We start from the raw sequence: 25,221 nt of genomic DNA on the forward strand, positions 1-25,221 counted from the left end.
CAGCGTCACCTGAATTAGGGGAGGTCTTGGCAGGTAGCAATGTTATAGCAAGTTTTATTTAAGTATGCACCAGACAGAGGGAAGAACTCTGTGTGTGGCCCAGCAGGAAGAGGGGTTGCAGTATGAGCTCACATTGTACAGACACAAAAATCTGCTTTGAAGAAAGACCTAACAAGTACGCAGCTACTGGAAAAAAACTCATCTGACAGTCATAGGCACTATTGAAACATAAATCCATAGCAATTGAGGCTTCCATACTCAGCTCACAGAATTTCTTGTTTTTAATGAAATCTTCCATTCTGTCACCATCACCTGTTCTTGAAAGCAGGCTGCATTGGCCCAGCTCCCCTGTGAGCACGCACGGGGCTGAGGGGTTGGGGTCAGATGTGTCTGATGCAATCTGGGCACAGGCAGTCAGTCTCCTGTGGTCAGAAATGCAGCAGGCAGCGAGCAGGGTTTGGGAATTCAGTTGCTTGCTTTCCATTCCACCCCCCCATCTTGATTTGACTAAGGTAATGGAATAAACAAGTTTCACATGATAAGGATGAGATCTAGCTAGCTGGGCAGCTATTTGACCATTATCAAGCTGAAAGTGTTTTCCTTTTCGGTCATGTATTTTGCTCCATCTTTTTACTTGCCTCACTGTGTCCACTGGCAATAAAAGCTTTCCCCGGTTAACCACCCAGAATGTGTTCATGAGCCTTGCGCTTCAGGTGACTTACCCCTCCAGGTGATAAAAGCAAGTCCCTTCTGCCAGCAAATCAAATATTAGGAAGAAAAAGATCTTTAGAAATGGAAAGAGTGCATCAAAGTGAAAGCATTAAGTCAAAACGTGGAGAAAGGAGAGTATTTCCTTGTTGTGTGAATACATTTTTAAAAAATAGTGTCTGAAGTACAGCTAAGGAGATAAGAACTGGGTAAATTTTGTTCAAAATAGATTCGTATCATAAAAGCTGATAACATTGTACAGTTTAATACTCACTGTAAAAGAAATTTTTCAGTTGTTTAAAATGTCACTAAGGCAGAGCAAATTAGAATCTGGTGCTTCCAGCAAATGTGTTGACACAGTTCATTAAATCAGTCATTCTTCTTGACAGCTTTTCAATACATTTTCTGGAACGTGACTCTATACTCAGTGGATGATACACAGGATCATTTGTGTGTTACTGTGACCCATTCCAACCTGAAGGAAGGATTTTAGCCTCATCTTTTGTTCTGTACCTTAAATTCCCATACAGTTCATTAAAGTTAATCACCTGCTTTCTTTCCTTCTCAAAGGTCATGTTACTACTCTTTGTATTTACTCTTATAATCTTATCTTTGAGGAGACAAACCAATTTTAAGTCAATTTACATACTATTATAGAAAGGGGTTTATGTACTAGTGCAGAGAAAATAAGAAACCTTGGCAAGATGAGGCAGCTGATACTCTCTAAAACCTTTTCCTTGAAAGCTTTACATTAGGACACACCTAGAATAACATTCCAGTTTCCAGGTCTGGGCCGAATCTTGTGAGGTGCTTTCCTAGAGGGATTTAGAGGCTTTCACAGCCCCAGTGCCTGGGAAAGCAGAGAGCACCCATAGCTATATGAGACTACATATATTCTATGCATTTAGAATAATGATATGTGAAGGTAGGAGTTGATCCTTCCAAGTGTACATTTTGCTTTTGTCTTCAGTGACCTTACTTACAAATTCTAACATGCTGTTCTAGACAGCATACAGAAATGAAACAAATGGCTGATTGGGTGTCAAAAATAACAAGCTGACATTTGTTCTCGCCCTGCCGTCCCACCCCAAGATATTATTTCTTCACCTGCCATTATGCTTCAATAAATACCATCAAATCAGTTTTCTGGCTGAGCTTAGTAGCATCCTCTCCTTTGAGTAATTTAGGCTCTTTATGTCTAAAAGCCTCTTAGTATTTCTCTATACCCCCAATTCTGTGCTAAGGCTGTTGCCCCTCATTCTTCATGCACTTACTGAAGTTAAATTATTTTGTTCACACCTGATAATGTACTTTATTTGCAAGTCTCATCTTTGATATTTCATTTTTGTTATGTAGAAGTGTTCCAGATTAGAGAGAAAAAAAAAAAGAAAAAGAAAAAAAAAAAGCTAAGGGACCCTTTTTCTTTGCTGCTTTTTTTCTCTCCAAAACCAATTAACTTCTTCGTTTAATTTTTTCTCCCCTCCTCCAGAAATAGTGTTAATCTCATAACATCTGCATTTGTGATTTATACTAAGTATATAACAGAACAGTGTGTATTGGTATCAATTCTTTGCCCCCGTGTTAGTGAGGTAAAGTAAGATAGGCATCGTCGGAGCTAGCTAAGGAAATGCAGTTTTCCCAGCAAGTGTTGATTTAGTGAGACCAGACTGCCTCTATCAAAGTATTTGTGTTGAAAGAACTTGCACTAAATCCTGGATCTTTCACCCCTTTCCAGAAGAGTCTGTTGACACAGCAGGTCTTTGCTAACTTGGAGCACCCTGACTGAAACAGGTCAAGGAGTGCAGACCAAGAGCTTCACCAGTGGAGGAGAAAGCATTGACAGCCAGGCACGGTAACTCGTTCCCCCACACAGCCACCTCTGGAAAACAACCACCGTGGCCGTATTAGCACAAAAGCTTAAAGGTGCTGCTACATTCCCCTCCTTAAACAATTCAATTTTGGATGCATGGCAGGAAGCTAATACAAGATGAGTATGCAATGTAAGAAATAAACATAAGAAATTTTTCTTGCTCTTTTTCCTTTCTTATCATCCTCTTTTTTTGTCCTTTCTTGCCTGAGCCAGTCTATCTTCATAAACTGTTGATTTGTCTGTTGTATTTTTTTTTCTTTCCTTTTGTTTTCATCTTCTTTTCTTGGAAACCAATAAAAGACTGGTGAGGACTTGCTGTTGGGAACAATAAATAAAGTATAGGTATATGTTTCTTCTGCCTTGGGGAAATACGTTGTCAAAATGTTTAGAATATTTTGTCAGAGACTAGTTAGAATTCCATGGACAAATATTACTGAAACCTCGATTTTCATTCCCAGCATGTACTGTTTAGCAAATAACAGTCTTGTCCAGCTTCTAGCAAAGATGTTGCAGCTGCAGTTTTCTTTTCTGCCTTTTCTTGTCTTTGTGAAAATAAATCATCACCACTCTGTGGCAGTAAAACAGAGAGGTAACCGTTCTCATCTTTGGCATTTCTTATCATTGTCAGAATAAATACTTGCATCTGTGCAACCTAAATACAAAATGATGTCTTCTCTTTTTACATTTAGCAAACACTAACAACAGCAAGCTGTCATCTGAACAGAAAACAAATAATTAAGGTGAAATTTATGCTAAAAAATCTGTATCGCTCAGAAAAACAGAGCTCACATCCCTGAAAATTCAGCCTGCACCTTTACAAAGGAGGTTAGTGAGGTTATGATAAAAGTGACTGTGACATTCATGTTACCGAGTTACTAAGACAGATGGTACCAAATAATACCTTAGTTCCCTAAAAGTGCTGAATGCAAACCTAAGGCAAAAAAATGTAAAATTGTGACCATGGGCTGTCCATTGAAAATATATCAAATCAATTTATAGGGTTTCTGCATAACAATTTGCTGAAAGGACTGCCTTGAGATCTAGTTTATTGAGAAAGAAAACACCTGGAGGGAGGAGATCTGGCTTTACCAGGAGGACTTCAGGACACCGAAGAAAAAAGCATGTTAGAAGCTTGCGGCATAACAGTGAAAATCACAGAGCTATTTTAAGTAGGTCACTGGGGCTGGCCTAAACAAAAGCAGTAAGGTCTGAATAATTAATGTAGGAAATCAGGTTGTACACTGGTCTGAGTACATGATTCCTGATACCTGATGCTGAAAGTGCTTCATACTCAGATTCCATTACGGCAAATAAGGTTCTGCAGATCTTCTGCATGAAGATCTGTTTAAGTGTTCTCCATTTTAAGTGCTTGAGGAAAGCTTTGTTTTCTTGTATATTGCCAGACACAAAGATGCGTAATCCCGTTTGATGTCTCTGAACACTGCTGTGGTAGAGCCATTCAAAAGTAACTCATACATGCTTATGGATTGCTTCTTAAATTCCTTAAGACAAATTAAATTAAGTTCCGTCATACACTCAGTCAATGAAAATCTGGAATAATACCTCCAGCTCTTCCATTTTCACACACACTGAAGAAAAGTCTTGACAATACCATTCAGGCTATGCTGCTTGTTTGAATGGCTGACAGTGAAGCAGTACTGATCTAATGTAATACCAAGCACCTTACAGATGTAGACAGGCTAAAACGGTGCTCCTTTACTGAAGTACCTTGACTCAACATTGTCAAGAACAGAATGCTGCCATAGGTGTGGCAAGAACAAAAGCAGTTTAGCAGCTGTTTTCTTCTCCCCTTTCAGGGTGACGTGTCTTTTCCCTGCCACAGCGATGTGACAGCTGTTGTGTGCCATCCCTCAAAGCTGCCCTGAACTCCTAGCCCAGTCTCTGCAGCCCACAACTGGCTTCTCTGCTGCCACCATCCCAGGTCTCCATAACTCATCAGACAGCAAGGCCAGAAACGTGCTGAGAAGGCACTACCGTTTCTCAGTTATGCATTGCAAGCTGTATGATCTCTGTGGTAGAAATGAGCCACAAGTCTGCAAGCACAGCGGGCATCAGCTGCACCAAGGACAGACCCGGTAAGCAGGGACATACCAGGAGGTGGCAGCTTCAGTGCCTCGGCCTGGGTTGGAAGCACTTTAGCCTCACTAAGCATCCAGAGCTCCAGACAGCTCACACACTGCCCTTTGTGAACATGTAGCCCAGTGAAGAACGAGACAGCTGAGGACCCCTGGCCTGGCCAGGGCCCTGGAGAGAGGCAGGAATCGCAGACCTGCTGTCTTCAACAGCTGCTCCAAGTCTCCAGACAAAAAAAAGCCTAGTGATGATTACCGCCTGTAGTTTACATGTTCTGTGTTATTTATCAATGGCAGAACGATGTTTGTGCTTTTTGTAACAGTGCTGCACAGTGAATGTTGGTTTGGTTACTGGTCTGTTACAATTCCTCAGTCCTTTTGCATGTGAGGGGACATCTCTTGACATGGCAGCTTGAGGCCTTATTTTACTTTTTTTTTCTTAGCTAACGTAGGAAGGAGAAGCACTTTCAATAACTGGAAAGGATTCCTTTTTTTAATTGACGGTGTTCAGATGGAGCTCAACTAGTTTAACTGGTAATGCATCAGTCCAGCAAGGTTACTGCTCCACCTGGTGGGTGCAAGCCAGGCCTCTGAGGGGAGCGAGCGGCGCTTCGGCTGGGTAGGGTGGCACAGAGCCGGCTCTGGTCTCCCTCAGAGCCACCTTTGGTCTCCCTCAGGGCCACCTTTGGTCCTCCTCAGACCCCCGCCTGAGACCCGGGGAATTCACCACACAGGCCTTCCCCTAAGCCACCGCAGCCCCTCTGGCGGAGCACAGGTACCCGCCGCGGCGTGAAGCACGCTCTCCGCCTGCTGCTGCCGTTCCGTGCCGGCAGCTGCGAAGCCCGGCAAGCCGGCACCTGCCCGGCCGGCACTGGCGGGACTACAAGGCCCAGGCTGCCGCGGGCCGCCGGGGGGCGGTGCCGGGGACCGGGGACCGTGCCCGCCCCGCCGCGCACAGCATGGCAGGCTTCGCCGACCTGAACGTGCCGCAGGGCCCGGACAAGAAGTGCCTGCAGAGCTTGCTGGAGGCCGCGGCCCACTGTGAGTCACCGCCTCGGGCGCGGCGGGAGCGGGGAGGGCGGTGGCGCTGGCGCGGGGCTCGGCCGCGGTGCGGAGCTGCGGGGACCGGGCTGGGGAGGGCCGGGCCCGGCGCGGCTCCCTAGGCTGGCTTCTGCCTCCCCGGGGGCCGAGCCGCGCCCGCTGCCGCCCTGCCCCGGGCCCCTCACCCGGCGGCTTTCTGCAAGCGGCGTGGCTGGGGCCGAGGCCTCCCCGGGGCTGAGCAGCGAGGAGCTCGCGGTGTGGCTGGCAGGCTCCGGCTCTGCCAGTTTATCCCAGTGTAGCAGTTGGGCTTTTCCCAGCGTGGACACATGTTCCCGCCTGCGGTTTCTTACGGCCTACATCGGCTGTCGTGCGGAAGTGTTGTGCAGCCAGGCGCGGCCAGCGCCGTGCGGGGGGCGGCCCTTTGGCGAGCGCGGCGGCTGCCTCTGGTCCTGCCGGGGTGACCGTCCCTCCGGTTCTGCCGGCATAGTTGGGAATGCTCGCCTTGTCCCCTCCTAACTCCATCCCTCCCAGCTCTGCGTCGTCCGCAGTTTTAACAGCTATCCTGAATGGTCTCAACCATTTTTCCATGAGAAAAGTCGTCAACAGAAACAAACTGGGTCAGAGCCCTCGGGGAGCCCAGCCCCGAGTGTGCATGCTCACAGAGCTCTGCCTCGAGTGACAGTTGTCAGGGCTGGGGAGCATTTAAAAGCTAAACATTTATTTATTTATTTATTTATTTATTTTAAGGCACTCTTTGGGTGAATTCATCTTCAGGAAAAAAAATGTTAAAGGTGAATATGCACGTGATTACTAATTCTGGGACATTTAAGTGTTGACTGTTTAACAGGTTTCTGCATGGATTTGTTTCCATTCATTTACTGGACAAAATATTCGTACTATGTGTTTACTTTTTCAGTGGGATATTCTGCAGTTGCTCTTAATCATGTCATCGATTTTAAAGAAAAGAAACAGGTAATTTTGGGGGGTTTATTTGTTCTTAGTGGGTTTTCTTTTATAAACCTACACGCTTTATCGCACGTTCCCAAACAGCTTTATCTGCAGAAGGCACTTCTAGACACGAGTACAAATGTCTGTATTTGTGACAGAACTCCCAGTTTATAATTCAGTATAATTGCCCTGGAGTTAACTTTTAATATGGTCTGTGTATTGTCCCTAGGAAATAGTTTTGTTAGCATGGCAAATTTCTTGTTAGGATTGGAACACAGCTTTTGTTTACGTTGTAAACTTAACCTATGACATTTTTAATAAGTTTGTTTTGTTCTCTTTTAAGGAAATCGTCAAGCCAGTATCTCCTTCAGAGTTGTTTCCATCTTTGCCTATTGTACAAGTATGTCTACTTATAATCTATCTATGTGCTATTATTCTGAGTTATGTTTTTTACCTTGGTGTGTTTGTATATGTGATTTTGTATATTTCGTGTTAATCAAAAAAAAGAAATCTATTCATTGCTTGATTGTTAAAACTCCCAGCATTGGGAGATTGGTACAGTCATGTTAGAGTAGGCTCTATTGGTTATTTTAGAAATTATTAATTTAATTGCTTTGTGTGAATTTTGAATCTTCTTGTAGTTAAATAATTACAGTATAATTCTTGAAATTTGAGTTTGGGAAATAAATTCCTGATTTTGACGGAGCAAGATTTGGATATAATGAACCAAGTCTGTGTTTCAAATCCCTGAGGAACTGCTTTTGCCTTCAGTTGTGGTCTGCCTGGGGAACCATAGCAGTATTAAAACATACTCTGTTTTTCTTCATTATTTTACTTCTCTTTATCTCCCTCCCTCTCTCTTCCCTTCCTCAGAGGAACAGTAAGTTATTCTTTGTTAAGGGCAGATAAAATATCGAACAGATCAATATAAAATAGGAAAATGTAAATACAGACTTTAAAAGATTAGTATAGGCAAGAATATGTGCAAGGCACCATTTTCTTTTTATAGCGGAGAGGGTCAAAGTCACCACAGATTTTTGCTTTGGAGCTTTTTAAATATGTTATTTCATTTTTGTAGGGGACGTCTAAAAGAATCAAAGTCTTAACGCGGCTAACACTTGTTGTTTCTGATCCTTCCCACTGTAATCTCTTGGTAAGTATGATTAGTATATGAATTTTTTAATTTTTATTTCCTTTTCTCAATGACATAAATGGAACTTTGGAAATTGCATGGGGAGAACTTTATGGATTTTGTAGGACAATCAGCAGTGATTTCTCAGATCACATCTTTAGCAAATAATGTGATCATGAAGAGATGCAGACTTGCAAGACTAGATATGGCTTCTGTTGATCATTTTTCAATATGGGACAACAGTTCTGTTATTCTGTTCTATTCTTTGATTTCTGGACTTCTGTGTGTAAACTAGAAGACCATGAGCAAGCCTTGTGTCTGCTTATGTTTTAGCGCTACATGATCAAAGCAAAAGATGTTAAGTGCCTTATCAGGTGGGTGGGACAAGCCTCAAAATAAGAATGACTTCACAGTATGGCTCACAGTAGACACCTCTATGTAATTGGGTGATTATTTGCTTTATTGTAGTACTTGAAAATGAAAAAGGGATTTTCTTCTCATTATTTTGGTCGTCATCGTTGTATATAGCTTTGACATCTGCAAGAATTCAAGGTAATAATTGTTTCCTCCTTTTGTAGAGATCAACATCAGCAAATATAAGGTTATATGACATAATAGCGGTATTTCCAAAGACCGAGAAACTGTTTCATGTAAGTACAATAATCTGATTGGTATTGCTCATTCAATAACTTCTAGTGCCTTGTGCTAGTTTGAGTACATGCTTTGATTTGGTTTTATTTCCCATTTCATACAGGTCTGCATGATGTGGGGCTAATAAAGCAACACAGGCTACCTGGTCAGTTGGTAGACTGAGAAAGTTGGGAGGGATTGCAGGGGGCTGCACGGCCTTGAGGTGACTGGTTGAAGTCTGAAACATCTACTAGATTAATGGACTTGTATGCCTCTGTTCTGTGGTTTTCTTTGTGTGTCTTGTACTCTACTGAGTACTCCTTTCTAGTGAGGAGAGAAAACATCCTCCTTTTTTTCTGATACATAAGTATGTATATATACTATCAGCATGTAGAAGACTTCTGTCTTGAACTTTAACTTCTCAAACTCAGACAGCTTCCCCAAAACACATTTGCTGTCTTCTGTTAGCACCGCTATTGGTTCCTGGTCTCTGAAATGCCAGGGAAAGTGAGAGGATTTTAAAACAGAACTAACATCGTTCTGAGAGTTACTGTCTTCCTTTTAGTCTTAGGTCTTCTCTTGAAAGTTCACCCAAATGAATAGCTGATCACTTTTTCTTTTGATTTTTCCTTTTATTTATTTTAAATCAAAAGAGGAGCAAGAGCTTATGAAACAGAGCTAGTTCTGGTTGTCATAGCATCTTATAAACAGATAAAATTTCTAGACATAAACATGGCTGATTAAACATAACAGCCCTTGCTGCATTGCCAGAGTGAGATTTCTGGTTGTCTTTTGAATGTTTTGGATGCTCAGGTTGAGTGAGAGAAGCTTCACTTATGTGACTTCATGACATGTTTGTTACTTTGCCCGCTGGGAAAACCATTGAGGCTGAATAAAAATACAGCAGTCTTGGGGGACATATTTGAAGGCAAGACGGTCATTTTCTCACTCAGGTTTTATCCTGGCTGTTCAGAGCAACCTTGCAACTGGAACTGCCTCCAGAAAGTTTGTGAGCATTTGAAGGTGTGCATGTCTCAGTGTTACCAAACAAATGCTAATGTTTGTAACAGCAGTGGTAGTGCTCCAAGTGTGCTAGTGAGAGAAAACAGTGGGTGTGAATCATTTTCAAAACTTTACTTAGGACTAATTTGTGACCTTAGCCCAATGCTGTTGTTTCTCACCTTGGTTTTATGTTGATAGAAATGCAGATATTTTGAACAAAACACCCAATATACTCTGTCACTTCTATGATTTTAGAAAAACAAGGTGTTAGAAGTGTGTTTGACCGTGAACTGGTTTGGTCCATTTCTGGTGTTTGACTGAAAAAGACACGTTATTTAGAGGTTACACCTAAATACAGCGATGTGCAGTAATTCAACCATTAATAACGGCACCAAGCATCTTACTGTCTTCCAGCTTTTATCCATAGCTGCTGTATCTTGAATAAACCCTTCCTACCAATAAAATTCCTAGTTTTAAAACACTGTGCGAGGCAGAATTATCTCAGCTTGGCTTGTTGGGTGATAGGTGTTCATTATCTCAGTCTCTGTCATATTTTTAATCACATTGTTGTCAAATACTTGGTAACAGCTGATGTGAATGGTCTTATCAAGTGGAGCATCTGGAAGCAAGTTATCTTTTTGCCAGAACGTTTTTCTTACAGAACCCAAAATTGTGACATCTGACCTGTTGCAAGCTCATAAATAATATTAACTCTGACTGGAAGAGTAGGTGGAAGTGTCTCATCTCTGTTAGCCTTGGCAGGCAACAAGCAGGTGTGCAGTTTAAGGCAGTGTGAAGAAGGCACAGGGGCACCAAAAGCAGATGTGAATCTCTCTGGAGAATTTACTTTCGAAGGGAGCTTGTGAATACAAAACTGAGTCTGGTTTGTTTGTTTGTTTAAATAAGTTAAAGCAGCCTTCTAGTACTGTTGAGTACCTGTTTTGACACGTTAAAATTATATTGTTCTGTTTTGTTTTTTCTAAATTATTTCCCCTCCTTTTCGAAAATTTTGTCCAAGTACGATACAAAGCAAGAGGCTGTAGAAGTAGGGAAACTTAAATGAATCTTTCAGCAGAATAATTCAGGCATTGGTTTTAACAGTTACAGCTTAATGAAACTAACTTCTGACTGCTTTTATTTCCCTTGCAAGATTTTAGGACTCTTGGGGGTGTGAGAGAGGCAAATAGTTGTAAAATACTTTTAAGTGCCAATTTCTACCAGTCTCTTTTGGTCTCCAGCAACAATGTAAAATCTCACTTCTCAAGTGAGGTCAATCAGTTTGTCATGTGTTTAAACAAGCACCTGAAGCCAGGTAATCAGCAGGACCATGCTTTGTTGTTTTTTGGGGAAAAGAGCTCTCTCATTTAAGGGTGGATGGTTTTTATTTTCAGCTGTTGTGAATCCTGCTGCAGTTGGACATCCAGCTGTGGAAGTGTTTAAGCTTGCATAAACAGCCACTCATTTCTGCAGGTCCTTGTGTGCTCTGCTGGTGAAGCTGCTTGCTTGGCTGCATGGCAGTTTGGTCTGGGGAATACGCTTTTGGCTGAGAAGTAACCAGAGTTTTTGCCAAGTTGTTTTGCAGGCAGATCTGCTTTCCTGCTCTGATTTCAGCATTCAGCCACGCAGATGGTTGTGCTGGCAAAAAGAGGATGGCTGTGCTCTGGGCAGGCCAATGCAGACAGTGACTGTTTAAGCTGACACCCTCGCAGGTGATGGACAGTGTGTTAGGAAGGAAGCAGGATTGTCTGTGAGGCCATCTTCATGGCTTTCGTGCTGGCAGCACTTTGAGTTGGGGAGGGAACCAAAGCATGTTTCTTGCAAACTGTGTGAGGTGGAAGACTTCATCCACACACGTTCACATTCAGGGCAGATTTGTATGTTTATCTTTTGTATAAAGATTTTAGGTTTTCTAACTCTGTGGAGAGCTGTGTCAATTTTGTAGAGGTATCTACAGGAGTCTGGTGCAAGTGACACTATGCATAGAGTTTCAGCATATACCTCTGGATCTTGCAACTCATGGATCTTTCACTGTTAAGGATAAAGCCTTCTAGGGTGGGTGGGTCTTGCACCACAAATTATATTTTAAAATTGGCTGTTGGTAATGCAGCATTACCTCAAGAACATCATTTTTCTCACCAACAATTTGGCACTTGGATTATTCTCCATAGAACAGGATTTTTCGTTTTTGTAGAAGAAATATGTGGTCGTTGGAGATGTGGTCTAATTTTAGCATGACCCAAAACCAGTCATGACAAGGTCACGAGCCAGGGAAGCTTTTCTGTGACTGAGTGTGGCAGTCATATGTACTGAAAGATGTCCTCATATTCTCCAAAGGGTTTATATCCTCAGGGGTATGAGGACGCTGTGTTTGCCAAGATAATTGCAGAACATGCTCCTTCTTTAAGTCACTCAAAGATTGTTTTGGGCTGCAGCAGGAATGCCCACTCCATGCCAGTAAGAAAGTCTGTGCATGTTGCTTTTAAAAATTTTTGCTTTTTAAGACTTTTGACTGGTTTAATGATATTGGTTAGTTCTGCCTGCTGTTTTTAAGCAATCAGCAGACCACCAGTATCTAAAAAAAACTTGCTTATATAAGTCTGAGGCTGTAGTGCAAAGCCAAATTTCAATGTTTATTCCTAAAATGTTTGCCAGAGCTTTCTTCGGGCCATCCAAGCCGTGTCAATTTATTTATTTCTGGCTGCCTGGAGTTTCCCAGCAGATGGGGCTCTTGCCCACGGTGTGACCGGGCAGGCACTGGGCTGTGTAACTGCTGCATATCATTTTCTATGTGAAGTTTTTGCTCTTCAGATCCTTTCAGCAGGCAGGGTAACTTAACTTGCCTGTGTGCGTGACTTGTCCAGGAGCCAAAACTCGGCTGAACATTGGAGTGTTTGGAAAATTCTCCTCTCCAGCTTCCCATGTAGTGCAAGAATTCTCTCTCGTGGGGAAGTATGACTCTTAACTTTATTTTTCATTGGTGGTGTTTCCTGCAGTGTTCTTGTCACTGGAATCCTGTAGATATCCTGACATTTGGGTCACTCTCTTCCCTACTGTACTTTGCAAAATGGAAAAGTGTCTTCCACTGTTTCTGGAGCTGATTAGGAAGGCTTGTTTTCTCATCACATAGGGCAGCTTGTATGTTTCTGATATGTATTCTCACTATCCTTCATTTTCAGCTTTCTCTCTTCCTGAATTTCCTACGGCCTCACTGACCTTTTTTCTAGGACATGACTCAGAGATGTGCTGATTCCCATAAATCACCTCTGTCTAGGTGGTAGTTTGTATTCCACCTGAGAAAAGGAGTAAAACTGGCTGTAGTAGGGCTAAACTTACACATGTAAGTCTAATTTGATGCATTAGATTCCAGCTGTGCCCTGCCTAACAGAGTTGGTAAAGATGGGGCATAAAGTTCAGTCTGAATGGCCTGGCAGAGACATTTTAACATCAAAACCCTTGTGATTTGCTAGATCTTTGAATTGCCTGCATGTGTGCTGTGGCTCTTCTGTCTAGGAGGGAGTGCTGTCAGCAGCTAAGAAACATTCCTAAAGCTGGGCTTCTGCTCTCATCTCCATCCAAATTTCATATGGACGAACTGGTAGAAGAGTACTTTGCAAAGCAAGAGCCTGCCCTGCGTTAGAGCAGCCCAGCCCTGGGATTCCCCACAACACCTACTGCTTTCATGCTGGTGCGAGGAGGGATGAATGGCTGGCGCCTGGCCCAGGCGTATTTGGAGCAGTTGCTGGCAGGTTTCTGAATGCAGAAAGTTCCCCTATGCGTAGAAAATTCCTTTTAAACTACTTCAGCCTATTTTATCTTCTCTGTTACTATGTTGCTTACAGACATTAATCTGGCCCTGTGTGATTGTCTTTATGGGGTAGGCATATATAATTCCTACATATCTTGTGTGCATGAGATTATATGTAAATTGAGGGCTCCCTTTTATGTGCACTCGATTTTCTCTGTCAGTGTGGAGATTCTCCACTCTTTGTTCATTCCTTCTGTCTTTTAATACAGGCTGTAAATTGTGGTATGAGTTCAAAGCTAAGCTTTTAAACTATAACCTTCAGTGCCATCTTCAGACTCCAGAGACATGGCTTTCAGGAAGGGCTGTACATTCCCCACCCAGCAGGAAAGTGAGGCCCTCTGCGTCAGCTTCCAGTACTGGGCATATGGCACCACCAGTCACTGTCTTAACAGTCTCCTTTTCTTTCAGTCTTTTCTCAGTTTCTTCTGGTAAAAATAACCAATCCTGAAAACAAACAGTTGCTATATTGGAACCGGAGAGTGGTGGTCTAAGGGTCAGTTCCTGGGCTGTTCTCTTCGTAAACAGGGGCTGTCCTTGATTAGCTGTGAGTTCTTCTGCCAAAAGCCAGTGTTGCTTCTGCATGTCCTATGTCAGATAAAAACAAAGCAGTAAGTCTTGCCTTTGGGTTTGTCATTATTTTATTGGAAAAGTAGTTCTGTGAGAGAAGGCTTGGATTTTAAGCCCAAAATGCTCAAGCTGTGCACCTGTAGCCCAGCTGTTTTATTGGCATACCTGCAAACCTCACTTTAAAACTGAACTCACCCTGGAGAGACATTTGTTGCATTAAGAAATGAAGGAGAATATTAGTGCACCTAAAGTTGGTTATGCATTTTTGAGCATATTAATAATCTGTTCCTATTTCTTTGCTGTAGATCGCTTGCACAACTCTAGATGTGGATCTGGTATGCATAAACGTAACAGAAAAGCTGCCATTCTACTTCCGAAGGCCCCCTGTGAATATGGTAAATTTACATCTAAATTGTTTCCTTGCTGTTAATTTCTGTATTTAATGTCAGTCTGAGCTGAATTCCCTCCCACCATTCCCATCCAAGTGTTTCTTTTATGTTCTTGCATAATATATAGTGTTGTTTCAGATGTCCTTCACTTCAGGGCCTCCACTGCAGCATTTAATACACAGTGATGTACGTTCTTTCTTTTTCTGCTTCCTGTCCCCCACTTAAGAAGGCAGAAGTGGTGTTCTCGAGGAATGGAAACAGAGCCTTAAGGCCACTACTATGCCAAGCAGTGAGATGTGGTGTGATTGCTGACTAAGCTGCTTCCCAAACCAGAAGTGGTACGGCTGTGTCAGAATAGATAAACAGCCCTGTGACTTAAAAGACAGAAGAATGTGAATGACACTGTTAATCTGGGAGAAGGATGCCCTGGCAGTTATTTGGAAGACAACTGTATTGAATCCATACGTAGATAAAGGAATGTCTTGGCAAATAAACCAAATGTGGAATTGCTGCATATCTGCTGTGGGACGCAAGATGACTATCAGCATGGATCAAATATTTTGTTAATACAATTCTGCCTACTGTTGGTGGTTTGCCAGAAAGCTTAATCTGAACGTGCCTTTAGGTAAACTATTTTTTTCCTGTGAGTATATGTCAGGGTTCATTCCACATGGACATTCTTGGCTGATGTAGTCCTTAGTGCTTAAAAGTTTAAATTTGGAATTGGCTAGAAATCCTACTTCCTTTTATACAGAAGGCTTAACCTAGAATAAAAAATAACTATAATTAATCCTGAAACAGAACAGAAGTAATACTTTGGAATTTACTATAGACTGGGAATTTTAGCATTCCACTTGGAATAACAATTTTGTTTGCAATGCTGTTTGAAAGGATCCTAGCAGTCTAAAACTCCAGCAATTGACCCAGGTGAGGAGCTGGGAAGCTCTTAGAGCCCTGTTTTTGGAGATGTTTTCCTTGCAAGCTAGTTCTCAGCTTCCACACTCACAGCTTTAAGGCAGTCTGACTGTCAGTCAGACTGGTTTTGTGTGTCGGGCAGTCAGTTTTGGTTGTTGTGATGCCAACCAGACAGATTAGTAGGCAGCTGAAGTGGTGGGGATGCGGTTAAAATCTCCTTGACTGGAAATTGGTGTGTTGTCATCACCTGCTTTTGGTTTCGGTAAATTCTTTTTGTTTGAAGATGCTGGACCAGTTCTGTGTAAAACATTTGATGTGTACATAGTTTCTGTTGTGCTCGCATGCAGAGGTGATGTGTGGATGTGAGCTGGATTAATTCCATCTGGATTCAGTTACTGGACTTTCTTACATTATTAACACTGCAGCATTTTTAATAATACAAGTATAAAGCATAAAGTAACATTTCAGGCAAATGTATTCTAGGCCATGGAACAGACAACTTCTAGCTTTGAACTGTGTCTTTATCACTAACTCACTGTGTCCTGTAGCAAGTTGCTTAATCTTTCTGTGTATGTTTGCAAAACCAAGAATACTAGGCTTTTGGTGAGGTACTTTGACAGATAGCAAAGGGTTTTAAAGCAGTTGGAAATATAGTCAGTATTGCTATTTATAACATCTCCTGTGACTCGCTGTTATTTAACATTGTCACAAATACCAGAGTGTTCTGTGAGACAGGAGAGAAGGGTCCTCGTTGCTCCGTCTTTGCAAGGATGAATTCCTCATCTGCAGGATGTGGGTACTGTGGGAAGCGATGGCCTGCCTTACAGCAGGCTGTGGAGCTAGAGGAGAGTCCTCAACATTTCAGGGTTTGTTTCTGACCAGCAGTGGTTACTGGCTTCCTCAACTCTGTGATAATGGAAAGCCAATTACAACTAATAAATGGGTGGTATATTTTTGTTTGTTGAACTTCACTGATCTGTCATCCCAAGATTCAAGTAGACATATCTGGTGTACAGTGAAACTTCCCACATCGCGCCCCCTGCCTCCCTTCAGGCTAGGCTGTGCTCTTGCTGGAACAATTCCGCCTTAATTTTTTCATATATAACACAGTTAAACTGAGAATAAGCTACATCAATAATAGACAGCAGTTGTTACATTGTTATGCTTCTTTCCTTTTGACTTTTGATCACTCTCTTTCATGTGAAGGCAATAGATCGAGGCATTTACTTTGAACTTCTTTACACGCCTGCCATCAAAGACTCCACAATGAGAAGATACACAATTTCAAATGCGATCAGCTTGATGCAGATCTGCAAAGGAAAGGTAAGCTCTCAAACTGAAAGCGAGCTAATTAATTCAGTTCAAATTCTTCTGGAGTTGTACAGACTGAATCATTTTAAATTAGTTTGACGCTGGGGTTTCTGAAGTTGTGACTGAATCTTTGCCTACTAATACAAGGACACAGTTATGCTAGCTCCAGATGCTTTCAGCCATGCACCACTGCATGCTTTCTTTTTAAGTTGTCAAACTGTTAGGTTGCTCTGAAAAAAAGAATCTATCTGTTATTACAGTATGCAACACCCAAAACAAAAGGTGGAGGCGGAGGGGAGTGCCAGAGATCTCAGGTTTGCACTAGAACTGAAATCTGTGCATGTCTTTAAAATCTCCCATTTCATATATCTGATTGACCAAAACCACTTTTTGATAGTATAGCTTGAATATGGGAGTAGGAAATAATAAGAAAAATTGGAAATCTTGTTTTGTTAAAAAGTTAGTAAATTCCCAGTGTATAAGACAGACCCAACAGCTAGCTGGCTGTCAGCCAGGGCTTTGCTGCAGTCAGATCAACTGCATTCTTCCTTGCTACTGAAACCCAAGGAAGAAGTAATGCTTGCAGCTGAGACGCCTGTAATCCATTGCTTTCATACCTTGCCTCCTCCTAGGCTACCAGGCTAAGCTGCCTGTCATGCTGGGTCCTCTCAGGCCATGTTTGTTTTTTTTAACAGAGAAGCATATCATAATACATATCCAAGTTAAAAGAGATTGTAGCTCCCACCACCTTTACTGGAAAAGGCTTTGCCGCATGTTGCTAGTCCGTAGAAACCAAAATTGGCATTACCCTGCAAATCTAGTCTGAAGTGGGGTATACAGCTTGGAAGGCCAATTAAAAGCAAATCTGTTGTTAACTCGGTTCCCCTCAGGCGTGGCAACCTATTTTATAGGGCAGCAGAGTGGGTCAAACAGATTAATTCCCTTGGTGCTACAGAGAAAAGTATTTGCATGGCCTTTCCTGAGAAGCCCAGTTCTGGGAATTAATTGCACAAAATACTGACTTGGTGATGAGGTACATACATGCAAACCGTTTCCCTTTTCGTTGGGATTCCTTTTTGTCAGTGCTCCTGTTTCCTTTGTGCAGTTAAAGATGTGCTTCTCGTGTGGTTGTTGATTTGGGGAGCACTGCTTAAGCTGGCATCACAAACAGAGCAACTGAGATATTCAGGCACTCGGTCTGCATACAGTGCCCCTTCTTTCTGCATCTGTCAATCTAGTGCATTATCTGTGCCTAGAAAGAAAATCAGCTGGAACTGGACATGACAAGTTGTTAGGTGCTGCAGGAGCTGAGAGAGGACTGCTAGCTTGTCTTTATTTTTTGCTGTGAGGCTCGGTACCTGCTGGACCAGCAGAGGTGGTTATTAGCCCTTGCTGGCGGTTTCCATCAGTTATGTAAAGGCCTTTTTTTAACAAGATGCAGGATGGCTGGTCCATGGGCTGCTTGCATTGGCACCTGGCATTCAGCTGTCACCTTCTATAACCTATAGCTGCTGAACTTGTAGCAGCTTTTGGATCCTTTTGTTCCTCTCCTGTTGTAGCAAGGCAGAGAAACTTCCAGAAATGTACCGGTGTCCTCAGAACTGGTGTTGAGCAGAGTCCTTAAAACATACTAAAGCATGCAGGGAATGAGGGAGGGACTTGCCTGCTTTGCCAGACAGGTGGTGTGCATAGCCACGGTCCCTCGCCTCTTGTGTTTTGGTAACTGAGTGTGGGTACTTTGCCTGGAGCAGTGTACTGAACAGCTGCTGTCTCCTTTACCTGGGGAGATGATGTTTTGCCTTTGAATTCTTCTCTTTAGCCCTTCCCTTGCATTTACCTTTGCCTGCCTCTCCTTCACTTGCTAGCAGTGCTTTTCTTGTCCGCTCTTGTTTCCTTCTCCCATCTTACCCATCCCCCAGCCGGAAGCCAGTTGCCTTTGAACCAGGTGGAGCATACCTCCAATGCACAGCAGTGAACCACAATCCTGTGCTGGTTCAAGATGGCTCACACAGCTGCTCTGGGAGCTTCTCTGAGCCTGGGAGACAAGTGTTAGTTGCTACAACTCAGAGCAAGAGACTTGAATTTTCCCAGAAAACTCTTGCAGCCAGCACCACTGAAGCTCAAAAGCACCCTTGGGATCCATAGTCTAGTCATTTTAAAGGTGAGCTATGCAGAAAGAAATATCCTGGGCTCCATCATGATGTGTGCTGTTAAGTCACTTTGTATGTATTGCTTCTGCTTCTGGCTTTCCTTATGCTAAGGCAGTTGTCTGTCCCATCCTATCCTCCTTAGCACACAAAGGAGCCTTGGGCACAGTGTGAGCATGCAGCTGTTTCCATGCAGATCGCTCTTTTACAGGTTGAGTTCCAACTGCACACAGAGCATTTATTTCCAGTGTCTGTCCTATTCTTTGTTCTGGGGAGGTGGCAGGAGAAGCAAAGCAAGGCGAGGAAGGGATGAAAAGCCCCGCCACTTGTAATCAGAGGTGGTGTGGTGTGTTGGTGGTACTGATGTCAGAAAGGGAAAGTCTTTTTTGATGCCTTAGTACAATCCCATTCCCGCCCTCTCAAGCAGGAATTCCCAAAGCCTTTTATTCAGTATAATAAAAGGTGCAAGGAATTTTTTTGCTGCTGCAAAGTTTGCACCTGTGCAAAACAATCTTCCCCCTGGGTGAGTATCCTTGGAGGTTTAACGTCAGAAGAGCACTGGCAGCTGGGCTATGGTACCTGCCAACCCCCAAGCAGTCATGTACCTGTTCTGCAGAAAGCCTGTGGGAGAAAAGGGAGAAAGATATCCGTATATTCACGGGGGTGCCAGTGTTGAGGAAAGCGAGCGTATGGCGTGGATTGGCAGCCACTGCATAGCTGCAGACTGCTTTCTTGAACCAGTGTGTTTTAAGGCCATTGTGAATGCTGAGGTTAGGACTGAGTCGTACTGCAACACTGAGTAGGCTGAAAATTTGGGAGCACCAAAACTGTCTAAAGGCATGATCTGTAAGGTGCTTCTGGGGGATCCTAGACTCCTAAGTCCATTTCTGTTAAGCTCAGCCCGAATTGTCATTTGTGTGGGGCCTCTTTCAGCTAGTGTAAATAAAGGGGGCACTTTGGAACACAGTGTGTGCATTTCTTCTTTATCCTTAAGGTCCCTTTAAAGTCTGCTATGAAAGATAGGGCTGGTAGGTGTTGGCTTAATGCCATCACTCCAACATTTAAACTGCTTAGCCTGTCCTTCTACTAGGTGCAGTGCTTCTTCAACTCACATCTGTCTGCGAGGGGCTTGTAACTGCAAGGGAGGGCTCGTCCGTGTGCCCCACTGTCTGTAGGGGGCAGGGGGATAACCTGGGTTTATTCATGTCCCCAAACTAAGATCCATAGCCTGCTAGAATTCGCTAAATCTGAGAGCACCAGGTACTCTGATGTTTAATTGGGCTCTGAGCCTGAGCTTAACTAACACTCACGAAGTCTTTGCTGCTGGCTGATTTTTTTTTTTCGCTTCTTGATGCTGTCTGACAGATGAACGTTTGATCTCTTTTGTTTTCCAGAATGTTGTTATATCTAGTGCAGCTGAAAGGGTAAGTCCCAGATTATTATTTTTTTTTAAGTCAGAACAATTTGAGGGTTTATCTGTGGCTGAAAATACAGCTTTAATCATACATTAAACATATAAAAATTGTGATTTTCAATATGGTTGCCATCTTGTGGGTTTTTTAATCAATCTGATTCATCAAAGATTTATATTGTGGGGTTTGGGAATTTTTTTTTTTTGTTTGGATGGGTGGGGTTTTTTTTTACCGTTGTGGTATCTTCTGTGACAGTTTTCTCCCAAATGGGGACTCTGTTTTCCAGAATAGTAGTATTTGTTTGATTTCCTAGTGCATCTTCAGCAGCTTGCTATTATGTAGCATTTAATTTTGGCTTCCTGATAGCCCTGTCCTGCCTGCTTACATTTTTGTCAGCCTGCGAGAGAGTGCATGCCCACATACAACCTTCTTTGTTTTGTTTTAGCCTCTAGAACTACGAGGTCCTTATGATGTGGCTAATCTGTATCCTTTTCCCAAGTCAAAGGCAACAGTTACTGCTAACATGTGAAAGTTCAAAGTGGTTCCATCCTTTACACTCCTTGAACTTTACACAGCGATGCTTGTTGGTGACCAGTTCAATGAATCAGGGCTCTGAGTGGGTGTGAAAGAAGCAACATGAGGTGGTCATGGGGTGGCCTGAGCAGTCACTGTAAACAGTGATGTCTGTGTTCAGCTACAGGTATGTTTTGTTGTGATATGCATTGATACTGTGTGGGTGTAAGTGAAGAAATGAATAAAACCCACAAAAATCTGTGGACACTGGGAACCAAACCAGAAATTATTACTTGTATTCCTTGGGGTGCCCCATCTTTTGCAGAAAAAGCTATAAAATCATACTTATGTTAAGAAAGAAAAAGTTTCTCTCTGAGTGCTGGTTACTTCTGTTCTGAATTTTCCACTCCTTAGTTACATATATGCTTTTAAATAAGTGGATGTATTCTAGAAACCAAGGAGAGTGTCTTTTCTCCCCTTCTTTCGGGAATTTAGATGCATTTTAACTACTCTCCCCCGCTCCCTGCCCTGCAAGCACGAATCTGGACTGTCCCTTAGAAAGAAGGAGCGTGCTCTGAGTCGTGAGAACCGTGTGGGAGGGTGTGTGGCCTGGAAGGATTTTAAACACAGCATTTCCTTCCCTCTTAAAAAGAGCAGTCAAGCTCAACCAATTAACATATCTACTCTGGTGTCATCCCTGCTCGAGGTGGCTGGGAACTTTTCGGCACGATGCTTTCGTATCAGACCGTGCCCTTTCCCCATAATTGAAATTTTCAATGGGGTAATTGTGATTATGCATATAAAAATGTTCCTGTGTTGATAGACTTTCATTTATAAAAGTACAGCTTCTTGTCTGGAAAAAAGCAATGCTGCCAGCAGCTTTCCAGGAGCGCTGCTGGGGAACTGCAGCCAGGAGAGCTGGGTGCCTCAGTTCCCTGCCTCTGGGTAACCTTATGCGAAATGTCACTTAGAGTTACAGTTTGCCAATTCCCAGTTATTTGTAGAGTAAGCAAACCTATCATGCAGACAGACTTCCCTATTCTGTTTGTTCCTGTGTATTTTGATCCTGAACAAAGGTGACAGAGGTTTGCTGTTTGGCCTGTCAGAAAGTGAAGCCAAGGCAGCTGTGTCTACCAACTGCAGAGCCGCAGTGCTTCATGGAGGTAGGTGAAAAGCACATGCAAGCTCCTTTAAGTAGCACATGCATTTGTTAAACTAAGTTCATGTTAATGCCTATGTTCCAAGAGGTCCGAGACCTTATAGAGCAAGGCACACCTTGGGGTTTTAGCTGCCCTGTCCAATGCGTGAAGAGGAGCTTGTGTGGCAAGGGTGTTTTATTTTCCCTTGTGGCCATGTTAGCAAATCAGTGGCTGAGCTGATGGTGCTGTCTGTACCAGAGTACTCACTTAACTACATTAATGAGTCATAAACCATTTAGCCAAAACACACATCTGCCTGTTGCGACTCCTAGTGAAACTGTCCCTTGTTTCAGAAAGGGTTGAACACTGAGGAGGGATGACATCAGCAGATACCACATCATCGACTTCAAGAAAATCAGGATGCATATGTTTTGTGTTTATCCTCTTGCAGCATGAGCGGAGAAGCAACCTATGCCATGTCGCTTTCTGATGCTTTATTATGTGATCTATTTCAGAGTTGCTCTTCATGTGGAGCGTTTCAAATTTGACGCAAAATCAAATACCCTGAATGTTTACTGCTTAGGAAAAAATGTTACATATAATGTACAATGGCTTGAAGTGTTTTGGTGAAACAAAACTTGCTTCCTCATGCTCTCTGCAGATGCAGCTCGCAGTAGCTCTCTATTTGCCCATTTTGAATATTAAGAAAGTGGAAATTTAGCTTGTGACTCCCTGCACTGGAAACCAAATGTTTGCAGTTTATTTTGTGTCCTGGTGTCAGTGCAGGAAAGAGCCACAGTTTGCCTTCCAGCAATCAATTCAGACCCTTGCTTTCCACTGTAGCACCAATTTCATCATCATTATTTATTCTTGATATGTTATTTATTTTTATAATAATCAGAATATAAAAGGCAGTTTAACTTTGACGGAGTAGTTGCATGAGGCTCTTAATTTCTGCCTCTGTCAAGATTTTTTGGGTAGGTACAATTTCTAGTCACCTTCCCAACAACTTGAGTTGCTGTAAATTTCAAATGCACAGTAGGATTTGGTTTGTATCTCTTGTTTCAGAGGAGTTGGGGCTTGAACTTGCTGTAAATTTACAGCAGCAGGTAGCTTTGATCTCTTGGAAAGGGCATTTCTGTGAACAGGTTCCTCCTCCAGCCTTTTACTCGTCTACATAGAGACAGTGTGTCGGAAGAATTTTTGTCAAGTTTATGTGCAATTCTCAAGACTGTCATCTATCTCATCTGTGAAATTAAATAGCAGATGCCATTTCCCTGTCCCCCAAAGAATACTAGCCCAGAATAAGTCAATATATTTTGGCAAGGTTCTTGTAGAGCTCCTTCGCTAACAGAGTGTAGGGAATCTCTTCTACCTCAAATTTTGCAGGGAAGGCTCCCACCAGCAGTTATGAAATTGGATTGGGCTCACTAGGTTGTTTGGCAAACATGAGAAGTTGGATAACATCACACAGTAGTATTTATGGTAATGCTTAGGGTTCTGTAAATAAAATATTCTTGAATACTTTATTCAAAGTATTGAATATATAAAGCCACTTGGTATGTATAGGGGAGCCTCTGCCAATATAACTGTGCCAGTGTAGTCTAAGAAGCCTGGGGTATGTGAATACATGGGGTTTATTTCTTTTTTTTTTAGGAATAGTATGTTTTGCTTAGAAATGCTTTTTACAATGCTTCAAGAATGTGTCCTTCTGTGGCTATTGAACTGATTAAGCCTGGTTTCCTACGGTATTGTGTGTCTGCAGACCTCAGTTTTCCCTTACGTTTGATGTAATTCTACACCCGCTGTTGGGTTTCCCCACTCCATAATGCAGCATATCCCCAAGCTGCCTGCCCATCCAGGTTGCTTACCTACTGTGTGTGCTGGCTGGCTGGCAGGCAAACATGTTGAACTGTGCTTTGCGGCATGGACACCTGAAATGAGTCTGCATTAAATGCATTAGTGTCACTTTTATATTCCAGAAACTCGGAAGAGTGCCTGTGGGGTAGTGTACACTGTGAAGAAGCCTCGAAAGGTTGAGGAGGAAGAAACAGCACTGCCAGCCTGCAAAAAAGCTAAGACTCAAGCTTGAGGACTGAACCAGTTGTCAGCAGGAGCCTCTACCCCTCTTTACCCATCCTCTAGCCAGCCCAGTTCCTCCCTTACTATTATATTTAGCCTGGAGAAGAATTATTCTTCTGGTGTTCAAGTGAGGAAGGCTGTGGGACTGAGACTGCTGCATGGTAATTCACCACATCTGAAAGGTCATGCTGGGCTTCTGGCCATGGGCTGGAGACTGTCTCTCCACCCTGTCTTAGGTCTTTGGAGTCAGTGCAAACTCAACACCATGTGTCTAACATATGAAAATTTTCAGTTATACAAGTGCATTCCTTTTTTATTAAAAAAGTTTCTAAGAATGCATGCATTCGAAGTCTAGCTCTTATGGTTTCTCAGATTTTGAACACATCTCTACTAAACCTTACAACCACAAGCCCGTAGGTGAAGTTCATCTGCAGTGGGCTCTGAAGAATAATAGTGCAGTTAAAAAAAAAAAAATTAAAATAAATCTGCTTCCCATTCTGTTTTGTGATCAATAGCTATAAAGAAGATCCCAGGATCTGTCACTTGCTAGGAGGTGTCTTGGATTTGTGTTACAGTCTGACTGACTGACCTGACCTGCCAGACACGCATCCCGAAGGCCATCCCTGTCCTGCAGCTCTTAAAACCAAACGGTAACATGAGGTGGTTACCGCAGGTGGGAAGGAAAAGCCCAAGGTTACGGTGAACGTGTGCTCAGCATGCTATATTGCAGTCACAGCATAACAGCTGTCTCACCTAGGCCTGAGCAGTCTCCCCGTCACATCATTTTTACTGCATCATTTCCTTCTTCATGTCCTGGTCTGGCAGTGTTGTCTATGAGAGTGTTCATTTTGTTGCCTCCTGCCTTTCTGTTTTCCTTCCTGTTAATGCCTCAGTAAACCTAATCTAGCTGCCAAAAAAGCAATCATAACAGATTTATAATCAGCAGAGCATTTTCAGAGCTCTTCCAAATGTTGACTGAAGTTTTTCTTTTGATTAAACCAACATAAAAATTATGTAAGCTGCTGTACTCTAGATACTTCTGAGCCAGCTTTACTGTGAATATTCCAGTTCTCTCTTTGCATCTGACAAGTTGAGAAGTGGAAGTTACAGCATTTAAGATATCGCAGAAGTCTTGCAGTGGGTCATCTCTGAGCTCTTAGTAACTTGACTGAGCAGAATAGATGAAGTTCTCACTAGACTAATGGTACTATATAATGCTGGTGTAAGTCACAACAACTTTTACTTCAACAAATAATGAAATATTTTTCCATTATGTTATTTTACTTGTTGACCTTGTGTTTTGAGTCTGTTTTATTGTACATATTGGGAATGTAATATATATACATGTATACATACAGTAGTTTGTCACTTACAGACTTATCTCCAAAATGATGCTTTAACCAGAGGAGCAACAAAATGTGTTTATCTGGTGCAATTTTCTGAATGACACATTATCCTGCCTTGGCCAGAGAATAACCTACCTTGAGCGTGACAAAAGTTGTTTGGTAACTAGCATA

General features: G+C 42.6%; 1 protein-coding gene across 3 annotated transcripts; it reads left to right on the plus strand.

Moving 5' to 3' along the window:
• The first annotated feature begins 5,588 nt into the window (after positions 1 to 5,588).
• On the plus strand, positions 5,589 to 24,982 carry RPP30 (ribonuclease P/MRP subunit p30). Of its 3 annotated transcripts, none has more exons than XM_055811572.1 (11): positions 5,589 to 5,712; positions 6,560 to 6,684; positions 7,004 to 7,060; positions 7,739 to 7,813; positions 8,371 to 8,442; positions 14,102 to 14,191; positions 16,307 to 16,423; positions 19,953 to 19,982; positions 20,416 to 20,453; positions 21,567 to 21,646; positions 23,605 to 24,982. In XM_055811572.1, the coding sequence occupies exons 1-11, from the start codon at positions 5,631 to 5,633 to the stop codon at positions 23,712 to 23,714; spliced, it is 876 nt and encodes a 291-aa protein (XP_055667547.1). In that variant the 5' UTR covers positions 5,589 to 5,630; the 3' UTR covers positions 23,715 to 24,982. The 3 variants fall into 3 exon arrangements, with proteins under 3 accessions (XP_055667547.1, XP_055667536.1, XP_055667543.1); XM_055811561.1 differs by having other exon boundaries at positions 5,597 to 5,712; positions 23,586 to 24,982; XM_055811568.1 differs by having other exon boundaries at positions 5,597 to 5,712; positions 6,629 to 6,684.
• The last annotated feature ends 239 nt before the right edge of the window (positions 24,983 to 25,221 follow it).

Source organism: Falco peregrinus, chromosome 1 (genome assembly GCF_023634155.1).
Source record: "Falco peregrinus isolate bFalPer1 chromosome 1, bFalPer1.pri, whole genome shotgun sequence".
NCBI classification, from domain to species: domain Eukaryota; kingdom Metazoa; phylum Chordata; class Aves; order Falconiformes; family Falconidae; genus Falco; species Falco peregrinus.